We start from the raw sequence: 22982 nt of genomic DNA, 5'->3' as shown, positions 1-22982 counted from the left end.
TTATATTGCAGATGGACTGTTTTTTGAAAGATAGGGGAGTCAAGGGTTATGGGGAGAGGTCAGGGTAGTATAAATGAGGCCAAGATCATATCAGCCATGATCTTATTGAATGGTGGAGTGGACTCAAGGGGCTAAATGGCCTACTTCTGCAGCTATTTGTTATGTTTTTAGCCTTGGTTAGGTGCTGGGTTTAGATGTAGGTTTAGGGGTTAGGTGTGTGGTTTGTGGTTAATTGTTAGGATTGGGATTAGTGATTGGGATAGTCAATAGGATATTCGGCTTAGGATATAGTGATTAACTTAGAAAGCACTATTGGCAATATAAGTATCACTGGATGTGCCCTTTTCCATTTCATGTTTTAACCTCACAGAGCTGAGTCACAAAACAGCCTCACAATGTGTTCATTCAAGGAACCTTCTTTCCTGTGCAAGCCTCATTTCCACATTTCTTTCACATCTCTACATTTCTCACAGAAAAATATATTAGTGACATTAGATTTGTGGATTTTTATACAATAACTGATGAATACAATTGTTGTGCTGGTTACATCTAATCATCAGCCTGCCTGAAAAGGGCTTCTGACGATAATCTGTCACCAGGCCTCACCAGTCACCGTCTGATTCCACCATCATATCTTCATTCATTACTCACCTTTCCCCCTAACTCGAGCTGGTTTTACCTGCATGGCCATTCCCCATACTGCGGCTCTCTAATTCCCGAACACAGCAAAAACAACTGCATGGACTGGTTAGTCCGAATAGTCAATTTCTGTGCCGTATATCCTATGTAATGTTGTAGTCTCAGTGTAAGTGGTCCCTGGATTTGATGTCACATTGTAACTGGTCCCTCAGTGTAAGTGGTCCCTGGATTTGATGTCACGGTATTAGTAATCCCTCAATTTGGTGTCACGATGCAATTCATCCTGGATTTGATGTCTCATTGTAACTGGTCATTCAGTGTAAGGAGTCCCTGGATTTGATGCATCAGTGCAAGTCGTCCTTGGATTTGATGCCTCAATGTAAGTGGTCCCCGGATTTGGAGTCACAATGTATGTGGTCCCTGGATTTGGTGTCACAATGTAAGTGGTCCCTGGATAAGGTGTCAACGGCACCTCGTCACTGGGACTGAGGGAAAACCCACAGCCCAGTGTCGCATTCAGCACAGAATGATCCCACTCAAATATATTCCCACTGCCCGCATTAATTCAAAGAAACAATTCCGTGCCTACAAGGAACTGCAGCCCCACATCTAACTTCAGTGAAACACACCATACAAAACATTTTAAAGGAAATAGAAACCCCATCATAGTTCAACAGAGGCAAGTAAAGGGCAGTAAATCCCCATCACTTATACACCATCTTCAGCCCTACGCTCCAACCCCTCATCCAAATCCTTCATCCCCCCATTTCTCTCACACCCTCACACCAATTCCTCTTTCAACCCTACTTTCCAAACCCCTCAGCCAACTCCTCTTTTCCCCTGACAATTTCATTTTTAACATCACTTACACAAGTCATCCACACTGGAGGTAAATCTCAGGACCTTCTGTGTGATGGTGAGGTGATCACTGGACAATAAAGTGCAGAGACTGATGGGTGGCTGCTCATTACCCTCGGTGAGATTTAATCCCCTTTCCCACAGTATATTGCGGACAAGTGGTCACCTTGGTAACGGAATGGTCATTGTGACATCACTTTCGAATCAAGAGCACACAAGACAATGGGTCATCAATAAATGGTAAAGGGATTAAACAAACTGCAATTACATTGTAAATAATATGGAAATAAAATGCTGGATAATAACTGGTGAAGATAATAGCTTATCTCTGTGGAATTGACAAGCAAACATTAAGAATGATGTGTTTTGTTTACACACACACAGCAACGACTCCGCGTGCATTCTTTTCAGTTGTTCGACTTAATCTGATGCATAAATTCACTTAGAGACTTAGGACCCTGCGGGAACCCATCCGGCGGCGCTTCCTGTGTCAGGATATAAAATGATCGCGCACCGTTGCTCCTCCCACTGCCCTTGGACATGGGGCAGATATTTAAAGGGTCAGGGATGCCCTATTCTTTGCCTATTTATACTTAAAGGAATAGTCCAGTTTATCTCGGAGTTTCGGAGGACTTCACGAACCGGGCTCCGATAAACAATCGCTCCCTTCTGTACTGTGCAGTGATTGTAAAGCTGTCTATTTCAGTGACTTGAGCCTTTCTAAAATGTCACATTGTTTTTATATCCATTTGACTTGCTTGTCTCATTTGCAAAGATATCAGAATTGTGCAGTTTGACGAAGGTTTTGTTCAAAGGTGGAGTAAAATTTGTTTCAAAATATTCTTTCGAATCTGTCGAGGAAATATTTAGCTTAAATTAACTCAGGCGGAGACGTTCAGAACTGCACTCCGAGAGAATTTATTTTAAAATGCGAGATATATCTCGGAGAGCCTGCTTGGACCGTACCAAGGCAAAAACTCTGAATTCTACAGAAAACTTGTTCCATCTTTATACAGAAACAAAGGAATTTTATCTCTTACAATTGATAACTTCATTATTCAGGAACATCACTAATTCTAAACAGGGCACAAAGGTCAGTTTACAAAGCCTAACAGTATCTTGTCACGTCATTATTCAATCTTTTCGAGGGTCAGCAAGATCATCACTAAAAGCCCCTCTTATCTGTTTTCGCATACCAGAGGAATCAGTTTGTCTCCAGGCACTGGGGGTATCTTAACATATACAAATACCAGATGTACAGCCTTCATGTTATCTGTTCTTTTCTAACAAAGAAGAGACATCAAGTATTTTCTGACCTTGCAGGATTCTGCAGTCTCAGCATAGAATTAAACTTACTGCAGAAGAGAAATTTAACCCCTTCCTATATCGTGAACTAAAATTTCTTCCACACTAACCCTCCTTCACCACCCCTCACCCCCTAAATTTTAGAAGGCTCTGCAATACTTACTGGGAAGGTGCCAAGTTCTGTCCTTGATCAGGGCTGTTAGTTGATCTCAGCGAAGGCTGCTATTCAGGGTTTATAATTGTCATCAGTACCACTGGGCTAAATATGAATAAAAATTAGCCACTGCAATTGCTCTTGATACTGATCCAGTGACATCAATTAGGAAGTGTATGGATGTCATTTGAGGGTAGGATTGGCCTCGGCTCTGATGCCGATCATAATGGAAATCCTTCTGACATTCATTGAGTCGACTGATGATGAGGCACCAGAGGTTAACAAATGTCTGTGGAATTGCACCCAGCCAGATTCAGCACTTCCTGGACAAAGTAACTCGCGGTTGATTTTAGACTGCAAGGATGGAGGGAGAGTGTCTAGAATAAGGAATTTACAGCTTTGGAGGGACAGGAGGGGACAGAATGTCCCATAGAATCGAGACTTGTCTGTTCTGAATTTCTATCCTGTACTTAAAGTAACAACGTTTGTAACCTACATTTGCAGGGTATTAGAAGGGGAGGATCTGCAGCTTGGTAACTCAAAACAAACATCACATCAAGATTCGAGAGATTCACTGGATTCAACAGGATCACCTTATCATCAGCCTTTGGAAAAACACCAATCACAGCGGTGAGAAACAGGACACATGTTCTTTGTGTGGATGGAACTTCAACCATTCATCAACCTGTGAGGCATGTGTGCCCAGCTGACTGAACACTGTAAATGTGGGGACAGTGGGAATGGATACAGATGTGTGTCGGGTGGAAACACACCAGGGAGAGACCGTTTACCAGCTGAGTGTGGAAAGAGATTCAGTCTCTCTTCTCACCAACTGACATTGGAGGCCTTAGATAACAGACTTTCTCCTGTGAATATAGAGCTGGGTTATTGGGCAATGATGTTTTTACTTGTTCATCTAGTTGACTGCAAACCTTTCCCAATTAGTTGATGTGCTCGGGATATTGTAGATATTTAAAAAAATACATTTACTGTGTGAATTAAAATTTAAATTGAAACCAGCTTTGCAGGTGTGATACTCTATTCACACATTGAAGGTGAGAGAGATGCTGTGGACACACGAAAATTCCAGTATGTGTAAGTGATTAACAGACTGGATTTTGTGTTTCGTGATCCCGGGCGTGTTAGCTATCGCTACCCTGGACATCAAGGAACTCTGGACGGTATGGGGAACTGGGACTTGTCCTGAGAGTAACCAAAGGTCTGAGGACTGCAACAATCTAGAGCAGTCAGTCGAGGAGGCGGGAGCTCGGAGCAGCGCGAGTCCGGGGTAGGCGACAGGCCTATAAAGGCAGAGCTTGTGCAGCTACTGGGAGAAGGCAAAAAAGAAGTAGAAAGAAACAGAAAGGTGACGTCACAGCCAAGGGCGAAAGTGATTGGCTGGTGATTGGTGAGCAGTTTTTCTTTTTTCTCCTCTATATCAGTGAGTAAACTTTAGCATTGTTGTTGCCAATTTAAGTGTATCTAAGGATTAAGTCATGGCAGGAGAGCTCGGTCACGTGATATGCTCCTCCTGTACCATGTGGGAACTCGGACACTTCTGGTGTCCCTGACGACTACGTGTGCGGGAAGGGTATCCGCCTCCAGCTCCTGATGGACCACATTGCGGAATTGGAGCTGAAGGTGGATTTACTCTGGAGCATCCACGATGCTGAGAATGACGTGCGTAGCACGTTTAGTGAGTTGGTCTTACTGCAGGAGAGGGGTCCACAGCCAGTTCGGGAATGGAAGTCCAGCGGGAAGAGCAGTGCAAGGAAGGTAGTGCAGGGGTCCGCTGTTGTCATCCCCCTGCAAAATAGATACACAGCTTTGAGTACTATTGAGGGGATGACTCATAAGGGGAGGGCAGCAGCAGCCAATTTCATGGCACCGTGGGTGGCTCTGCTGCATAGAAGGGCAGGAAAAAGAGAGGGAGAGCGATAGTAATAGTGGATTCGATTTTAAGGGGAATAGATAGGCGTTTTTGCGGCCGCAACCGAGACTCCAGGATGGTATGTTGCCTCCCTGGTGCAAGGGTCAAGGATGTCTCAGAGGGGTGCAGGACATTCTGAAAATGGAGCGTGAACAGCCAGTTGTCATGGTGCACATTGGTACCAATGATTTGGTCAAAAAAAGGGATGAGGTCCTACGAGATGAATTTAAGGAGCTAGGAGCTAAATTAAAACGTAGGACCTCAAAAGTCGTAATCTCAGGATTGCTACCAGTGCCACGTGCTAGTCAGAGTCGGAATCTCAGGATAGCGCAGATGAATACGTGGCTTGAGCAGTGGTGCAGCAGGGAGGGATTCTAATTCCTGGGGCATTGGAACCGGTTCTGGGGGAGGTGGGACCTGTACAAACTGGACGGTCTGCACCTCGGCAGGACCGGAACCAATGTCCTCGGGGGAGTGTTTGCTCGTGCTGTTGGGGAGGAGTTAATCTAATATGGCAGGGGAATGGGAACCAATGCAAGGAGACAGAGGGAAACAAAAAGGAGACAAATGCAAAAGACAGAAAGGAGATGAGTAAAAGTGGAGGGCAGAGAAACCCAAGGCAAAAAACAAAAAGGGCCACTGAATATAAAGGGGCTGCAGGAGAGGCCAAAACTAAAAATCATGGTTTAAAAACTAGGATTAAAACACTCTGCCTAAATGCACGCAGCATTCGAAATAAAGTAAATGAGTTGACGGCACAAATCATTGCAAATGGGTATGATTTGGTGGCCATTACAGAAACGTGGTTGCAGGGTGGCCAAGACTGGGAATTAAACATACAGGGGTATCTGACGATTCGGAAAAATAGACAAGAAGGGAAAGGAGGTGGGGTAGCTCTGTTAATAAAGGATGATATCAGGGCAGTTGTGAGAGACGATATTGGCTCTAATGAACAAAATGTTGAATCATTGTGGGTGGAGATTAGAGATAGTAAGGGGAAAAAGTCACTGGTGGGCGTAGTTTATAAGCCCCCAAATAATAACTTCACAGTGGGGCGGGCAATAATCAAGGGAATAATGGAGGCATGTGAAAAACGAACGGCAATAGTCATGGGCGATTTTAACCTACATATCAACTCAAATCGCACGGGGTAGCCTGGAGGCGGTATTCATAGAATGCATACGGGATTGTTTCTTAGAACAGTATGTAACAGAACTTACAAGGGAGCAAGCCATCTTAGATCTGGTCCTGTGTAATGAGACAGGAAAAATAAACGATCTCCGAGTAAAAGATCCTCTCGGAATGAGTGATCACAGTATGGTTGAATTTGTAATACAGATTGAAGGTGAGGAAGTTGTGTCAAAAACGAGCGTACTGTGCTAAACCAAAGGGGACTACAGCGGGATGAGGGCAGAGTTGGCTAAAGTAGACTGGAAACACAGACTAAACGGTGGCACAATTGAGGAACAGTGGAGGACTTTTAAGGAGCTCTTTCATAGTGCGCAACAAAAATATATTCCACTGAAGAAGAATGGCGGTAAGAGAAGGGATAACCAGCCGTGGATAACCAAGGAAATAAAGGAGAGTATCAAATCAAAGACCAATGCGTATAAGGTGGCCAAGGTTAGTGGGAAACTAGAGGATTGGGAAAATTTTATGCAACAGCAAAGAATGACTAAAAAAGCAATAAAGAAAGGAAAGATAGATTACGAAGGTAAACTTGCGGAAACATAAAAACAGATAGTAAAAGCTTTGACAGATATATAAAACGGAAAAGAGTGACTAAAGTAAATGTTGGTCCCTTAGAAGATGAGAAAGGGGATTTAATAATGGGAAATGTGGAAATGGCTGAAACCTTAAACAATTATTTTGCTTCGGTCTTCACAGTGGAAGACACAAAAACCATGCCAAAAATTGCTGGTCACGGGAATGTGGGAAGGGAGGACCTTGAGACAATCACCATCACGAGGGAGTTAGGGCTGGACAGGCTAATGGGACTCAAGATAGACAAGTCCCCTGGTCCTGATGAAATGCATCCCAGAGTATTAAAAGAGATGGCAGAAGTTATAGCAGATGCATTCGTTATAATCTACCAAAATTATCTGGACTCTGGGGAGGTAGCAGCGGATTGGAAAGCAGCTAATGTAATGCCTCTGTTTAGAAAAGAGGGCAGACAAAAGGCAGGTAACTATAGGCCGGTTAGTTTCACATCTGTAATGGGGAAAATGCTTGAAACTATCATTAAGGAAGAAATAGCGGGACATCGAGATAGGAATAGTGCAATCAAGCAGACGCAGCATGGATTCATGAAGGGGAAATCATGTTTAACTAACTTACTGGAATTCTTTGAGGATATAACGAGCATGGTGGATAGAGGTGTACCGATGGATGTGGTGTATTTAGATTTCGAAAAGGCATTCGATAAAGTGCCACACAAAAGGTTACTGCAGAAGATAGAGGCACGTGGAGTCAGAGGAAATGTATTAGCATGGATAGAGAATTGGCTGGTGAACAGAAAGCAGAGAGTCGGGATAAATGGGTCCTTTTCGGGTTGGAAATCGGTGGTTAGTGTTGCGCCACAGGGATCGGTGCTGGGACCACAACTGTTTACAATATACATGGATGACCTGGAAGAGGGGACAGAGTGTAGTTTAACACAATTTGCAGAGGACACTAAGATTAGTGGGAAAGCGGGTTGTGTAGAGGACTCAGAGAGGCTGCAAAAAGATTTAGATAGGTTAAGCGAATGGGCTAAGGTTTGGCAGATGGAATACAATGTCGGAAAGTGTGAGGTCATCCACCTTGGGACTAAAAAACAGTAAAAGAGAATATTATTTGAATGGGGAGAAATTACAACATGCTGCGGTGCAGAGGCACCTGGGTGTCCTTGTGCATGATTCCCAAAAAGTTAGTTTGCAGGTGCAGCAGGTAATGAGGAAGGCGAAGGGAATGTTGGCCTTCATTGCGAGAGGGATGGAGTACAACAGCAGGGAGGTCCTGCTGCAACTGTATAAGGTATTGGTGAGGCCGCATCTGGAGTACTGCGTGCAATTTTGGTCACCTTACTTCAGGAAGGATATACTAGCTTTGGAGGGGATACAGAGACGATTCACTAGGCTGACTCCGGAGATGAGGGGGTTATCTTATGATGATAGATTGAGTAGACTGGGTCTTTACTCGTTGGAGTTCAGAAGGATGAGGGGTGATTTTATAGAAATATCCACTGGTCGGGGAGACTAGAACTCGGGGGCACAGCCTCAAAATACGGGGGAGCCAATTTAAAACGGAGTTGAGAAGGAATTTCTTCTCCCAGAGGGTTGTGAATCTGTGGAATTCTCTGCCCAAGGAAGCAGTTGAGGCTAGCTCATTGAATGTATTCAATCACAGATAGATAGATTTTTAACCAATAAGGGAATTAAGGGTTACGGGAAGCGGGCGGGTAAGTGGAGCTGAGTCAACGACCAGATCAGCCATGATCTTGTTGAATGGCGGATCAGGCTCGAGGAGCTCGATGGCCGACTCCTGTTCCTAATTCTTATGTTCTTATAAATTAATGACTCTGGCTGAGTTTTCCCGTCCTGCTGGCTGCACACGGGAGAGTGACAGCCCCTTGCACCAATCACCGTGCACCTTCCCCACAGAGCCCCGCCCAGAGGACTGCAGAAGGAAGCTCGCGGGGTCGGGGGGGTGGGGGGGGAGGTCACGTGGCTCCTGATTTGAACCCGGGGCAGTTGAACTGTCGCGCGGAGCCCGGCAGCGCGCGGGACATGGCCCCGCCCACATGTGTGAGGTCACAGCCCCGCCCACCGTGTGTGAGGTCAGGGCCCCGCCCACACAGCCCCTGAGCCCAGCAATGTGAGAGAATAAAGAGAGAAGGTGCTGGGAACAGTCAGCCTGAGAGCTCAGGCAGTGTGTGGGGGGACAGAGAGAGAATGGAGCTGAGGGAAGATCATTGTCATTGGCCTGACATTCAGGGCCAGGGGCCTTTACCTGCTGCTGGGGGCAGTGCAGCTGAAAGATTGAGTGACAATATACAGCACTGTTTCCTGACACAACATGTTAATACAGTCACTGGGGAAAACCAGAGATTGGATCTGGTGTTTAGTAGTGAGCCTGACCTCGGATCAGGCCTCCGTGTGGGGAACATCTGGGCAACACTGATCACATTGTACCGTCCCGATTGGCCGGGAGAACCAAAGGGACTGAGACCCTGCGACACGGACCGCATTTCAGGGCAAACTTCTCCAAACTGGCAGAGGATTGTAACAGGTAAATTGGTCAACCCTCCTCGGTGATGATGTGACCGATGTTGGATATCAATGGAAAGGTTTTAAGAACAAGTTTAAAAATGTGGTAAACAAACGTAGTTAAAATTAAAAGACAGAAATGTGGTAAGAAAAAGCCGAGGTGGCCGACTGGCTCTGTACAAAGATGTAAACAGAAAAGTTTCCATGAATTAAATAATTTAACCTTAAATAAATAGGGTGAATACAAGGAACAATGAAAGAAAACAAAGGCTGCTGTTCGATCAGTAAAAAGTCTCTGGGAATAAAAGGATTGTAGACAACTGGCCGTCATGGGCAGGGCTTTTTCAGTTATGTGGAGAGTCCGAGAACTATCAAAGTCTGTATTGGGCCACTGAAGGGTATTTAAGGACAGGTTACACAGGACTCACTGAGTATGGCGGGAATATTAGTGAGTACTTTGCATCAGTCTTCACCCTTTAACATCATGCTCAAGTATTAGAATTTATGAATACTATTTTTATCAGCAGCAATAACATAGATAAACATATTGTTTTAGAAAACATTAACAACTTAAAAATAGATAGGGCAGCCGGGCCGGAGGCTACCCACCTGAGGGTCCTCCGGGAAATGGGAAATGTGCTGTGTGAGCCCATCCGGGAGATGGGACATGTGCTGTGTGAGCCCATCCGGGAGATGGGACATGTGCTGTGTGAGCCCCTCCGGGAGATGGGACATGTGCTGTGTGAGGGTCCTCTGGGAGATGGGACATGTGCTTTGTGAGGGTCCTCCTGGAGATGGGACATGTGCTGTGTGAGCGCCTCTGGGAGATTGGACATGTGCTGTGTGTGGGTCCTCCGGGAGATGGGACATGTGCTGTGTGAGCGCCTCTGGGAGATTGGACATGTGCTGTGTGAGCGCCTCCGGGAGATGGGACATGTGCTGTGTGAGGATCCTCCAGGAGATGGGACATGTGCTGTGTGAGCGCCTCCGGGAGATGGGATATGTGCTGAGTGAGGATCCTCCAGGAGATGAGACATGTGCTTTGTGAGGGTCCTCCGGGAGTTGGGACATGTGCTGTGTGAGGGTCCTCTGGGAGATGGGACATGTGCTGTGTGAGCCCCTCCGGGAGATGGGACATGTGCTGTGTGAGCCCCTCTGGGAGATGGGACATGTGCTGTGTGAGGGTCCTCCGGGAGATGGGACATGTGCTGTGTGAGGGTCCTCCGGGAAATGGGACACATGCTGTGTGAGCCCCTCCGGGGGATGTGACATGTGCTGTGTGAGGGTCCTCCGGGAGATGGGACATATGCTGTGTGAGCTCCTCCGGGAGATGGGACATGTGCTGTGTGAGGGTCCTTTGGGATATGGGACATGTGCTGTGTGAGGGTCCTCCAGGAGATGTGACATGTGCTGTGTGAGGATCGTCCGGGAGATGGGACATGTGCTCTGTGAGGGTCCTCCGGGAGATGGGACATGTGCTGTGTGAGCGCCTCCGGGAGAAAGGACTTGTGCTGTGTGAGGCCCTCCGGGAGATGGGACATGTGCTGTGTGAGGGTCCTCCGCGAGATGGGACATGTGCTGTGTGAGCCCCTCTGGGAGATGGGACATGTGCTGTGTGAGGGTCCTCCGGGAGATGGGACATGTGCTGTGTGAGGGTCCTCCAGGAGATGGGACATGTGCTGTGTGAGGGTCCTCCAGGAGATGGGATATGTGCTGTGTGAGGGTCCTCCGGTAGATGGGACATGTGCTGTGTGAGAACCTCCGGGAGATGGGACATGTGCTGTGTGAGGGTCCTCCAGGATATGGGACATGTGCTGTGTGAGGGTCCTCCAGGAGATGGGACATGGCCTGTGTGAGGATCCTCCGGGAGATGGGACATGTGCTGTGTGAGCCCCTCCGGGAGATGGGACATGTGCTGTGTGAGGGTCCTCCGGGAGATGGGACATGTGTTGTGTGAGAGTCCTCCGGGAGGTGGGACATGTGCTGTGTGAGTGTCCTCCGGGAGATGAGACATGTGCTGTGTATGGGTCCTCCGGGAGATGGGATAAATGCTGTGTGAGGGTCCTCCGGGAGATGGGACATGTGCTGTGTGTGGGTCCTCCGGGAGATGGGACATGTGCTGTATGAGCGCCTCCGGGAGATGGGACATGTGCTGTGTGAGGATCCTCCAGGAGATGGGTCATGTGCTGTGTGAGGGTTCTCCGGGAGATGGGACATGTGCTGTATGAGCCCCTCCTGGAGATGGGACATGTGCTGTGTTAGGGTCCTCCGGGAGATGGGACATGTGCTGTGTGAGGGTCCTCCGGGAGTTGGGACATGTGTTGTGTGTGTGTCCTCCGGGAGGTGGGACATGTGCTGTATGAGCCCCTCCTGGAGATGGGACATGTGCTGTGTGAGGGTCCTCCGGGAGATGGGACATGTGCTGTGTGAGCCCCTCCGGGAGATGGGACATGTGCGGTGTGACCCGCTCCGGGAGATAACACATGTGCTGTGTGAGGGTCCGCCGGGAGATGGGACATGTGCTGTGTGAGCCCCTCCGAGAGATGGGACATGTGCTGTGTGAGGGTCCTCCAGGAGATGGGACATGTGCTGTGTGAGCCCCTCCGAGAGATGGGACATGTGCTGTGTGAGGGTCCTCCGGGAGATGGGACATGTGCTGTGTGTGGGTCCTCCGGGAGATGGGACATGTGCTGTGTGAGCACCTCCGGGGATGGGACATGTGCTGTGTGAGCCCCTCCGGGAGATGGGACATGTGCTGTGTGAGGGTCCTCCGGGAGATGGGACATGTGCTGTGTGAGCCCCTCCGAGAGATTGGACATGTGCTGTATGAGGGTCCTCCGGGAGTTGGGACATGTGCTGTGTGAGCCCATCCGGGAGATGGGACATGTGCTGTGTAAGCCCCTCCGGGAGATGGGACATGTGCTGTGTGAGGGTCCTCTGGGCGATTGGACTTGTGTTGTGCGAGCCCCTCGCATGTATGTTTAATAGCTCACTCTGAAATGGTTCCTGCAGATTGGAAGGATGCTAATGAAGTCCCCATTTTAATAAAAATCTGACAAGGCAGACACGGGTAACCAGAGGCCCATCAGATTAGTATCAGTAACAGGTAAGATGATTGAAAGAATCATAAGGGATGCAATATATGAATAATTGGATAGGGAGAGACATATTAGGGACACCACAACATATTATAAAGAGTTCATGTCTCACAACTCTAATTATATTTTTTGAAGAAGTTCCAAAGTTGATGGATGAGGGAAGCCCAGTAGACATTGTCGACTTAGATTTCCGAAAAACTTTTGACTAGGTACCACACAAGAGGGTTCTCTATAACATCGGAGCCTCTGGTACTGATAATATATTGAGCTGGATACAGAACTGGCCGGCAGGATGTAGGTAAAGAGCAGTTATAGATGGATTTGGATCTGTTTGGAGACCGGTCACCAGTGGTGCCCTGCAGGGATCAGATTTGGGACTATTGCTTTTCACTATTTTTATTTATGATCTGGATTTTGGGGTTGGTGGCACAATTTTGAAATGATACCAAGATCTGTGCGAGTACTCGAACTGTAGAAGAGGCTCGTCTGATTCAGGCAAATCTTGAAGTGTTGAGAGACTGGCCTCATGACTGGAAAATGATGTATAATTTCGATAAGTTCAGCGTTATGCATGTGGGCAGGGCAAATGCTCAACATTCATACACCCTCCAGGGAAAGGCATTAAAGATAGTGGAGATAGAAAGAGATTTAGACATTCTAGTGAATACATCCTTAAAGGTACGCGAGCAATGCAGTGTAGCGACAGTTAGAGCAAATAGGTGTTGTGGTGTATCCATAGGACAATTCAGTATAAGACGAGGAGTACTATTTTGTCCGAGTACAAGACCTTAGTCAGGCCACACTTGGAATACTGTGTCCAGTTTTGTTCTCCTCACATGGTGGGTGATATTGAGGTTCTGGCAAGGGTCACTAGACTAATTCCAAGTCTAAAGCATCTCAGTTACCAAGATAGGTTAAAAGAGTTGGGACTCTTTACCTGAGAGCAGTGTAGACTTAGTGCAATATGATTGAGGTTTATAAGATAATGAAGGCCAAAGAGTGTTCCAGCTGACCGTTTATTTCAATTAAGTAGGTTAGGCAGCACCAGGGGACACAAATTTCAGTTGTACAAGGCTAGATCTCGGTTGGACATCAGGAGGTGGTTCTTTTCCCAGAGAACAGTAGACCTCTGGAACAAGCTGCCCTCTCATGTGGTGGATGCAGACTCACTGAATTCCTTCAAGTAAAAGCTGGATCTGTTTCTGGCTGTGGCGCAGATTAACACTTACAGAAGATAGGTACTGCAGGCAGCTTAATGGCCAGAGTGATCTCCTGGACTAGTTTCCATCACTTAGATGGGTTGGAGAGGAATTTCCCAGGTTTTATTTTCCCAAATTGTCCTAGGTTTTTTTTTAATCTGTATTTTTGCCTCTCCCAGGAGATCACATGGACTCGGGTGGAGTGGAGTGTATACGCTGTGATATATCGCAATTGTGTGGGACAGGCTTGATGGACCAGATGGTCTTTACCTGTCCGTCATTTTTCGTATGTATTAAAATGCTTCCTCTACACTGTCCCATCGAACACTACCAGAGCAGGTACAGCACTGATTAGACACAGAATAAATCTCAGGCCCCGAATTAGAGCCCACAGGCCCCGTGCTGACAGGCCCGGGTGAGCGGGGTCACTGGTCGCCATCTTGCACATGGCGGGATCAGGGCGCATGCGTGGCTATCTTGGTTCAGGAACCGAGAGTGGGCGGGGATTCAGGGTCTCTTTTCCCAACTGGGTCCCAGTGCCCGGGAGATGGAGCATCCTGGGCAACACATTTTTCATCATCATAGAATCAGAGACTGGTTACAACATGGAAGGAGGCCATTTGGCCCATCGAGCCTCTACCGGCTATCTGCAAGAGCTTCTACTAATCCCACTCTATCTACTCTGTCCAGACCCCTCATGATTTTGAACACCTCTGTCAAATCTCTTCTCAATCTTCTCTGTTCTGAGAACAACCCCAACTTCTCCAGACTATCCACGTAACTGAAGTCCCTCATCCCTGGAATCATTCTTGTAAAACTTTTCTGCACGCTCTCAAAAGGCCTTTGTATACCTACTAAAATGCGGAAGCCAGAATTGCTCCAGCTCAGTCAACAACCTCCCCGCTGGAGTGGAACTAAACTAGAGAACCAGTGGGAACCTGTTCAACCTTCGTCGTCTCCAGGCCAGGTCAAAGACCACCCCAATCTCTGTCGTTGAGCTAACGTACGCGGACAATACCTGTGTCTGTGAACATACAGAGGCTGAACACCAAGTCATAGTCAACGTATTTACTGAGGCGTACCAAAGCATGAGCCTTACACTAAACATCTAAGTCCGAGTTCCTCCACCAGCCTGTCCTCGCCGCACAGTACTCCCTCCATTCACCCCCCACAGTCATCAAGATCCATGGCACGGCCCTGGACAACGTGGACCATTTCCCATACCTTGGGAACCTCTTATCAACAAGACCAGACATTGACGACTAGATTCAACACCGCCTCCAGTGCAGCCTTCGGCCGCTTGAGGAAACGAGTGTTTGAAGACCACACCCTCAAATCTACCACAAAGCTCATGGTCTACAGGGCTGTAGTAATTCCCACCCTCAGAGACATGGACTATGTACAGTAGACACCTCAAATTGCTGGAGAAATAACACCAATGAGGTCTCCGCAAGATCCTACAAATTTCCTGGGAGGACAGATGCACCAACGTTGGCATCGTCGGCCAGGCCAACATCCCCAACATTGAAGCACGGACCACATTTGATCATCTCCGCTGCACAGGCCACATTGTTCGCATGCCAGACACGAGATTTCCAAAGCAAGCACTCTACTCAGAACTTCTTCACAGCAAACGAGCCAAAGGTGGGCAGAGGAAACGTTACAGGGACACCCTCAAAGCCTCCCTGATAAAGTGCAACATCCCCACTGACACCTGGGAGTCCCTGGCTAAAGACCGCCCTTAGTGGAGGAAGTGCATCCGGGAGGGTGCTGAGCACCTCGAGAGTCATCATCGACAGCATGCAGAAATCAACCGCAGGCATCAGAAAGAACATGCGGCAAACCAGTCCCACCCACCCCTTTGCTCAACGACTATCTGTCCCATCTGTGACAGGGACTGTGGCTCTCGTATTGGACTGTTCAGCAACCTCAGGACTCATTTTGTGAAGTATGTCTTCCTCGATCCGAGGGACTGCCTATGGTGATGATGATGAACCAGAATTGGACACAATACTCCAGTTGAGGCCAAACCAGAGTTTTACGTGGGTTCAACATAATATCCACACTTCTGTACTCTATACCTCTATTCATGAAGCCTAGGATCCTGGAAGTCTTTGTAACCACTTTCTCAACCTGTGCTGCAACCTTCAGTGATTGGTGCACATATACTCCTGGTTCTCTCTGTTCACGCACCCCTTTACAATTGTACCTTTAGTTTATATTTCCTCTGCTCTCTCTTCCTCCCAAAATGTATCACTTTTGAACTTTTCTACGTTAAGTTCCACCAGCGTGTCTATGTCTTTCTGAAGTCTATCACTATCCTCCTCACTGTTCACTGTACTTCCAAGTTTTGTGTGAGCTATAGATTTGGAAATTGTGCCCTGTAAACCCAAGTCTAGTTCATTAATATAGATCAAAAGAAGCAGTGGCCCCAATACCGACCTCTGGGGAACACCACTTCCTCCAGTCTGAAAAACAACCGTTCACCACTACTCTGTGTGTGTCACTTAGCCACTTTCATATCCATTCTGCCACTGTCCCCGTTATTCCATGGGCTTCGATTTTGCTGGTATTGGTAACACGCCTGGGATCACTAAACACAAAACCCAGTCTGTTAATCACTTTCAGCTACTGGACTTAGCATGTACCCCACAGCATCTCTTCTACCTTCAATATGTGAATAGAGCATCACGCCTGTAAACCTGGTTTAAGTTTATATCCACTCAGCAAATCTATTTAAGAAAAGCCTGTAGGCCAATGACACACTGTTAAGGTGCCAGTGTGCTGCTGGTTTAATTGGCATTTTGCCTGTAATGGACTCCGTATTTTGGTCTCCGTATTTAAGGAAGGATATATCTGCATTGGAGGCAGTTCAGAGAAGGTTCACTAGGTTGATTCCGGAGATGAGGGGGTTGACTTATGAAGATAGCTTGAGCAGGTTGGGCCTAAACACATTGGAGTTCAGAAGAATGAGATGTGATTTTATCGAAATATAAGATTGATAGGTGGATGCAGAGAGGATATTTCCACTTACACGGGAAACTAAAACTAAGGGACATAGTCTTAGAATAAGGGGCCACCCAATTAAAACTGAGACGAGGAATTTCTTCTCTGAGGGTTGTAAATCTGTGGAATTCTCTGCCCAGGAGAGCTGTGGAGGCTGGGTCTTTGAATATATTTATGGTGGAAATAGACAGATTTTTGAGCGATAAGTGAGTAAAGGATTATGGGGAGTGGGCAGGGAAGTGGATCAGAGTCCATGATCAGATCAGCCATGATCTTATTGAATGGTGGAGCAGGCCCGAGGGGCCAAATGGCCTACTCCGGCTCCTATTTCTTTTGTTCTAACTGAACATTTCTCCCAGCGTAACCTTGTCTGTAATGAAATATGTGTCTTTTAATAAGCCTCAGGTCCTTGCTCATGTCTGCTGCAGATTCCAGAGTTGATTCCCGAGTTGAGGGGTTTGACTTATGGTTGAGTAGGTTGAGGAGATTGGATTAAACATATTGGAGTTCAGAAGAATGAGATCTAAATGTGGCCCTGAAGGTCAGTGTCCAGGCTGAATTTCTGATCCCCCCGTAAGATCCTCCCCACAGAATGTCCTTTCTCAGCTCCAGTCAGGTGATGCTAAACATTCAGGTGAGAAAGACAAAAATCCACAGCAATGTGTTGAAAGCTACACTAATTTATGTGTCTATATCCCAAATATTAAAATCCAGTCGATTTCAGGAGTTATTAACATCAGTGTTACAGGAGTTATAAACCCCAACTGTCAGAATGAACACGATTTAGTCCGGGATGTGAATAACAGCAGAATCCAACCCCTGCAGTCACTTGTGAACTCGCTGATGTCTCAGCAGGTTGCCTGACTGAGAGAATCCCTTGCCACACTCAGAGCAGGTGTACGGCCTCTCCCCAGTGTGAACTCGCTGGTGTGTCAGCAGGTGGGATGATATAGTGAATCCCTTCCCACATTCAGAGCAGCTGAACGGCCTCTCCCCTGTGTGAACTCGCTGGTGTCTCATCAGTTGCTCTTTGCTTTTAAAACTCTTCTCACAGTCAGAACATTTACAAGGTCTCTCCTCATTATGAACTCGCCAGTGTCTCAGCAGGCTGGATGATGTCGTGAATTCCTTCCCACATTCAGAGCAGGTGAACGGTCTCTCCCCAGTGTGAACTCGCTGGTGTGTCAGCAGGTGGGATAACTGAGTGAATCCCTTCCCACAGTCAGAGCAGGTGAACGGCCTCTCCCCTGTGTGAACTCGCTGGTGTGTCATCAGTTGCTCTTTGCTTTTAAAACTATTCTCACAGTCAGAACATTAACAAGGTCTCTCCCCAGTGTGAACTCGCTGGTGTGTCAGCACGTGGTATGATGTAGTGAATCCCTTCCCACAGTCGGAGCAGGTGAACGGCCTCTCCCCAGTGTGAACTCGCTGGTGTGTCAGCAGGTCGGATGATGCAGTGAATCCCTTCCCACAGTCGGAGCAGCTGAATGGCCTCTCCCCAGTGTCAACTCGCTGGTGTATCAGCAGTTTGGATAACTGAGTGAATCCCTTCCCACAGTCGGAGCAGCTGAATGGCCTCTCCCCAGTGTGAACTCGCTGGTGTATCAGCATGTTGGATAACTGAGTGAATCCCTTCCCACACTCGGAGCAAGTGAACTGACTCTCCCCAGTGTGAACTCGCCGATGTGTTTCCAGCTGGGATGGGTAGTTGAAACGTTTCCCACAATCCCCACATTTACACGGTTTCTCCCCAGTGTGACTGCACTTGTGTCTCTCCAGTTTGGATGATTGGCTGAAGCCTTGTCCAAACACAGAGCCCGTGTACCGTTTCTCCCCAATGTGAACGGTGCCTTCTGCTTCCATGGTCAAAAGCTGATGATATTCCAGTCCCGATGTACCGAGTGACTGTAAGATCTTGAGGTGATGTTTGGTTTGAGCTTCGAGTCTACAAATCCTCCCCTTTTAACAGCCTGTAAAGTCAATTTCAAACAGGAAAAGTGAGTGTGAGAGAACCCACAAAAACACAAAGGCAGGTTGTGAAATTGAGCTTAATGAATCTGGTCATTTGTGGGGCCAGAAAGTGACCATGAGAGCTGCCGGATTGTCGTAAAAACACATCTGGGTCACGATTGTCCTTCAGGGAAGGGAACCCACCTCCCTCGACAGGCCCACATGGGAAATTGTTGTTCCCACTGGGCCAAGAAGTACTGGGGGTGAAACCCAGCAGGTTCTCCCCCCTCTCCATCCAGCTCAAACTGATGTAACAAACAGACCCCAAACAGGAGGCCAGTGAGTGACTTCCACATCCAGCGCCCACCTGATACAGAGTGGCTGGGAATTGCTGGGCCTGCTGTATAAATGTAAGTTGTTGTTTTCCTGGTGTGGGGGAGGGCTGCCCCCGGGGGTTGCTGGTGCCGGGCCCGGTGGCTCTGACTCAGGCCCTGAGAGCCACACTCGGTGTTAGCCGGGGACTGAGAGCTACACTCGGTGTTGCCCGGCAACTGAGAGCCACACTCGGTGTTGCCCGGGTACTGAGAGCCACACGGTGTTGCCCGGGGACTGAGAGCCACACTCGGTGTTGCCCGGGGACTGAGAGCCGCACTCGGTGTTGCCCGGGGACTGAGAGCCACACTCGATGTTGGCCGGTGCCCGAGAGCCACACTCGGTGTTGCCCGGGGCCCGAGAGCCGCACTCGGTGTTGCCCGGGCCCCGAGAGCCGCAATCGATGTTGCCCGGGGCCCGAGAGCCACACTCGGTGTTGCCCGGGGCCCGAGAGCCGCACTCGGTGTTGCCCGGGGCCCGAGAGCCGCACTCGATGTTGTCCGGGGACAGAGAGCCGCACTCGGTTTTGCCCAGGGACTAAGAGCCGCACGCGGTGTTGCCAGCGGACCGAGAGCCACACTCGGTGTTGCCCGGGGCCCGAGAGCCACACTCGGTTATGCCCGGGGCCCGAGAGCCACATTCGGTGTTGCCCGGGGACTGAGAGCCACACTCGGTGTTACCCGGGGACCGAGAGCCGGACACGGTGTTGCCCGGGGACCGAGATCCGCACTCGATGTTGCCCGGAGCCCGAGAGCCGCACTCGATGTTGCCCGGGGACAGAGAGCCGCACTCGGTGTTGCCCAGGGACTAAGAGCCGCACGCGGTGTTGCCAGGGGACTGAGAGCCACACTCGGTGTTGCCCGGGGCCCGAGAGCCACACTCGGTTATGCCCAGGGCCCAAGAGCCACACTCGGTGTTGCCCGGGGACTGAGAGCCACACTCGGTGTTGCCCGGGGCCCGAGAGCCACACTCGGTTATGCCCAGGGCCCAAGAGCCACACTCGGTGTTGCCCGGGGACCGAGAGCCACACTCGGTGTTGCCCGGGGACCGAGAGCCACACTCGGTGTTGCCCGGGGACCGAGATCCGTACTCGGTGTTACCCGGGATCTGAGAGCCGCACTCGGTGTTGCCCGGGGACCGAGAGCCACACTCGGTGTTGCCCGGGGACCGAGAGACACACTCGGTGTTACTCGGGGCCCGAGAGCCACACTCGGTGTTGCCCGGGGACCGAGAGCCACACTCGGTGTTGCCCGGGGACCGAGAGACACACTCGGTGTTACCCGGGGACCGAGAGACACACTCGGTGTTGCCCGGGGACCGAGAGCCACACTCGGTGTTGCCCGGGACCGAGAGCCGCACTCGGTGTTGCCCGGGGACTGAGAGCCACACTCGGTGTTGCCCGGGGACTGAGAACCGCACTAGGTGTTGCCCGGGGACTGAGAGCCGCACTCGGTGTTGCCCGGGGACTGAGAGCCACACTCGGTGTTGCCCGGGGACTGAGAACCGCACTAGGTGTTGCCCGGGGACTGAGAGCCGCACTCGGTGTTGCCCGGGGCCCGAGAGCCACACTCGGTGTTGCCCGGGGCCCGAGAGCCACACTCGGTGTTGCCCGGGGCCCGAGAGCCACACTCGGTGTTGCCCGGGGCCCGAGAGCCACACTCGGTGTTGCCCGGGGCCCGAGAGCCACACTCGGTGTTGCCCGGGGCCCGAGAGCCACACTCGGTGTTGCCCGGGGCCCGAGAGCCACACTCGGTGTTGCCCGGGGACTGAGAGACACACTAGGTGTTACCCGGGGACCGAGAGCCACACTCGGTGTTGCCCGGGGACCGAGAGACACACTCGGTGTTACCCGGGGACCGAGAGCCACACTCGGTGTTGCCCGGGGACAGAGAGCCGCACACGGTGTTGCCCGGGGACTGAGAGCCGCACTCGGTGTTGCCCGGGGACCGAGAGCCACACTCGGTGTTGCCCGGGGACTGAGAGCCGCACTCAGTTAAAAAGGAGGCAGACAATAAGCAGGAAACTATAGACCAGTTAGCCTAACATCTGTGGTTGGGAAAATGTTGAAGAGTTCATTCTTAAAGAAGCATTAGCACGACATTTGGAAAAGCATAATTCGGTCAGGCAGTCAGCATGGATTTATGAAGGGGAAGTTAAGTTTGACAAATTTGCTGGAATTCTTTGAGCATGTAATGAACAGGGTGGATAAAGTGGGTGTGGTGTATTTGGACTCCCAGAAGGCATTTGACAAGGTGCCACATAAAAGGTTACTGCACAAGATACAAGTTCACGGGGTTGGGGGTAATATATTAGCATGGATAGAGGATTGGCTAACTAACAGCAAACAGAGAGTTGGGGTAAATGGTTCATTCTCGGGTTGGCAATCATTAACTAGTGGGGTGCGGCAGGGATCAGTGCTGGGACCCCAACTATTTACAATCTATATTAACGACTTGGAAGAAGGGACCGACTGCAACGTAGCCAAGTTTGCTTACGATATGAAGATGGGAGGAAAAGCAATGTGTGAGGAGGAGACAAATAATCTGTAAAAGGACACAGACAGGCTCAGTGAGTGGGCAAAAATTTGACAGATGGAGTATAATGTTGGAAAGTGTGAGATCATGCACTATGGCAGGAAAAAAATCAAAGAGCAAGTTATTATTTAAATGGAGAAAGATTGCAAAGTGCTGCAGTACAGCGGGACCTGGGGGTACTTGTGCATGAAACACAAAAGGTTAGTATGCAGGGACAGCAGGTGATCAGGAAGGCTAACTGAATCTTGGCCTTTATTGCAAAGGGGTTGGAGTATAAAAGCAGGGAAATCTTGCTACAGTTATACAGGGTATTGGTGAGGCCACACCTGGAGTACTGCGTGCAGTTTTGGTTTCCATATTTATGAAAGGATATACATGTTTTGGAGGAAGTTGAGAGAAGGTTCACTGGGTTGATTCCGGAGATGAAGGGGTTGACTTCTGAGAAAAGATTGAGGAGGTTGGGCCTCTACTCATTGGAATTCAGAAGAACGAATGAGAGGTGATTTATCGAAATGTATAAGATAATGAGGGGACTTGACAAGGTGGAAGCAGAGAGGATGTTTTCACTGATCGGGGAGACTAGAAATAGGGGACATAATCTTAGAATAAGGGGCCCTCCATTTAAAACTGAGGTGAGGAGGAATTTGTTCTCTGAGGGTTATAAACCTGTGGAATTTGCTGCCTCAGAGAGCTGTGGAAGCTGGGACATCGAATATATTTAAGACAGAGATAGACATTGTCTTAACTGATAAGGGAATAAGAGGTTATGGGGAGCGGGTAGGGAAGTGGTCCTGAGTCCATGATCGGATCAGCCATGATCGTATTAAATGGTGAAGCAGGCTCGAGGGGCCGGATGGCCTACTCCTGCTTCTATTTCTTATGTTCTTATTTTCTTATATAGTGGTGTCTGGTATGGGAGTGTGGATTTGATTCAGTATCTGTCCATCTCTGGTATGTGGATGAGGGTTTTACTCTGTATGTTAGTTTCTGATGCGAGAGCGTGGATTTTATCCTGTACCTGTCAATTTCTGGTAATTGCCTGTGGGTTTAATTCTGTATCAAAAAGGGCCATATTACAACATAATGATAAAAGGACAAAGAGTGTTTAAAAAACACAAGCCTGAAAGCTCTGAGTCTCAAAGCGAGAAGCATTTGTAATAAGGTGGACAAATTAACTGCACAGATAGCTGTTAATGGATATGATGTAATTGGGTTTACTGAGACATGGGTCCAGGGTAACCAAGGCTGGGAACATAACATCCCGGGGTATTCAATATTCAGGAAGGATAGCCAGAAAGGAAAAGGAGGTGGGGTAGTGTTAATGGTTAAAGAGGAGGTTAATGCAATAGTAAGGAAGGACATTAGCTGGGATAATGTGGAATCTCTTTGGGTAGAGCTGTGAAACACCAAAGGACAGAAAACGTTAGTTGGGGTTGTGTACAGTCCACCAAACAGTAGTCGGGAGGTTGGGGATGGCATCAAACAGGAAATTAGGGACGCATGCAACAAGGGTACAGCAGTTAACATGGGTGACCTTAACCGAGATATTGATTGGGCTAACCAAACTTGTAGCAATACTGTGGAGGAGGATTTCCTGGAGTGTATCAGGGATGATTTTCTAGACCAATATGTCGAGGAACCAACTAGAGAGCAGGCCATCCTAGACTGGGTCTTGTGTAACGAGAGCGGA

General features: G+C 48.8%; 1 protein-coding gene across 2 annotated transcripts in view; it reads right to left on the bottom strand.

Annotated features, from left to right (window-relative positions):
- LOC139239597 (zinc finger protein 664-like) overlaps nucleotides 1-22982 on the bottom strand; it is a 351778-nt gene that overhangs the window by 316599 nt on the left and 12197 nt on the right. The window contains exon 3 of one of the 2 annotated variants that reach the window (XM_070868380.1): nucleotides 17099-18406. The exons of the other annotated variant lie outside the window; for it this stretch is intronic. Within the exon in view, the coding sequence (XP_070724481.1) occupies nucleotides 17751-18299 (549 nt within the window). The 5' untranslated portion in view covers nucleotides 18300-18406 and the 3' untranslated portion in view covers nucleotides 17099-17750. Of the gene's footprint in view, nucleotides 1-17098; nucleotides 18407-22982 lie in introns of those variants that run through there. 2 annotated transcript variants of the gene reach the window in all.

Source organism: Pristiophorus japonicus, chromosome 28, assembly GCF_044704955.1.
Source record: "Pristiophorus japonicus isolate sPriJap1 chromosome 28, sPriJap1.hap1, whole genome shotgun sequence".
NCBI lineage: Eukaryota > Metazoa > Chordata > Chondrichthyes > Pristiophoridae > Pristiophorus > Pristiophorus japonicus.
The sequence above is the reverse complement of the archived record's forward strand: the minus strand, read 5'-3'. Positions and strand labels throughout refer to the sequence as shown.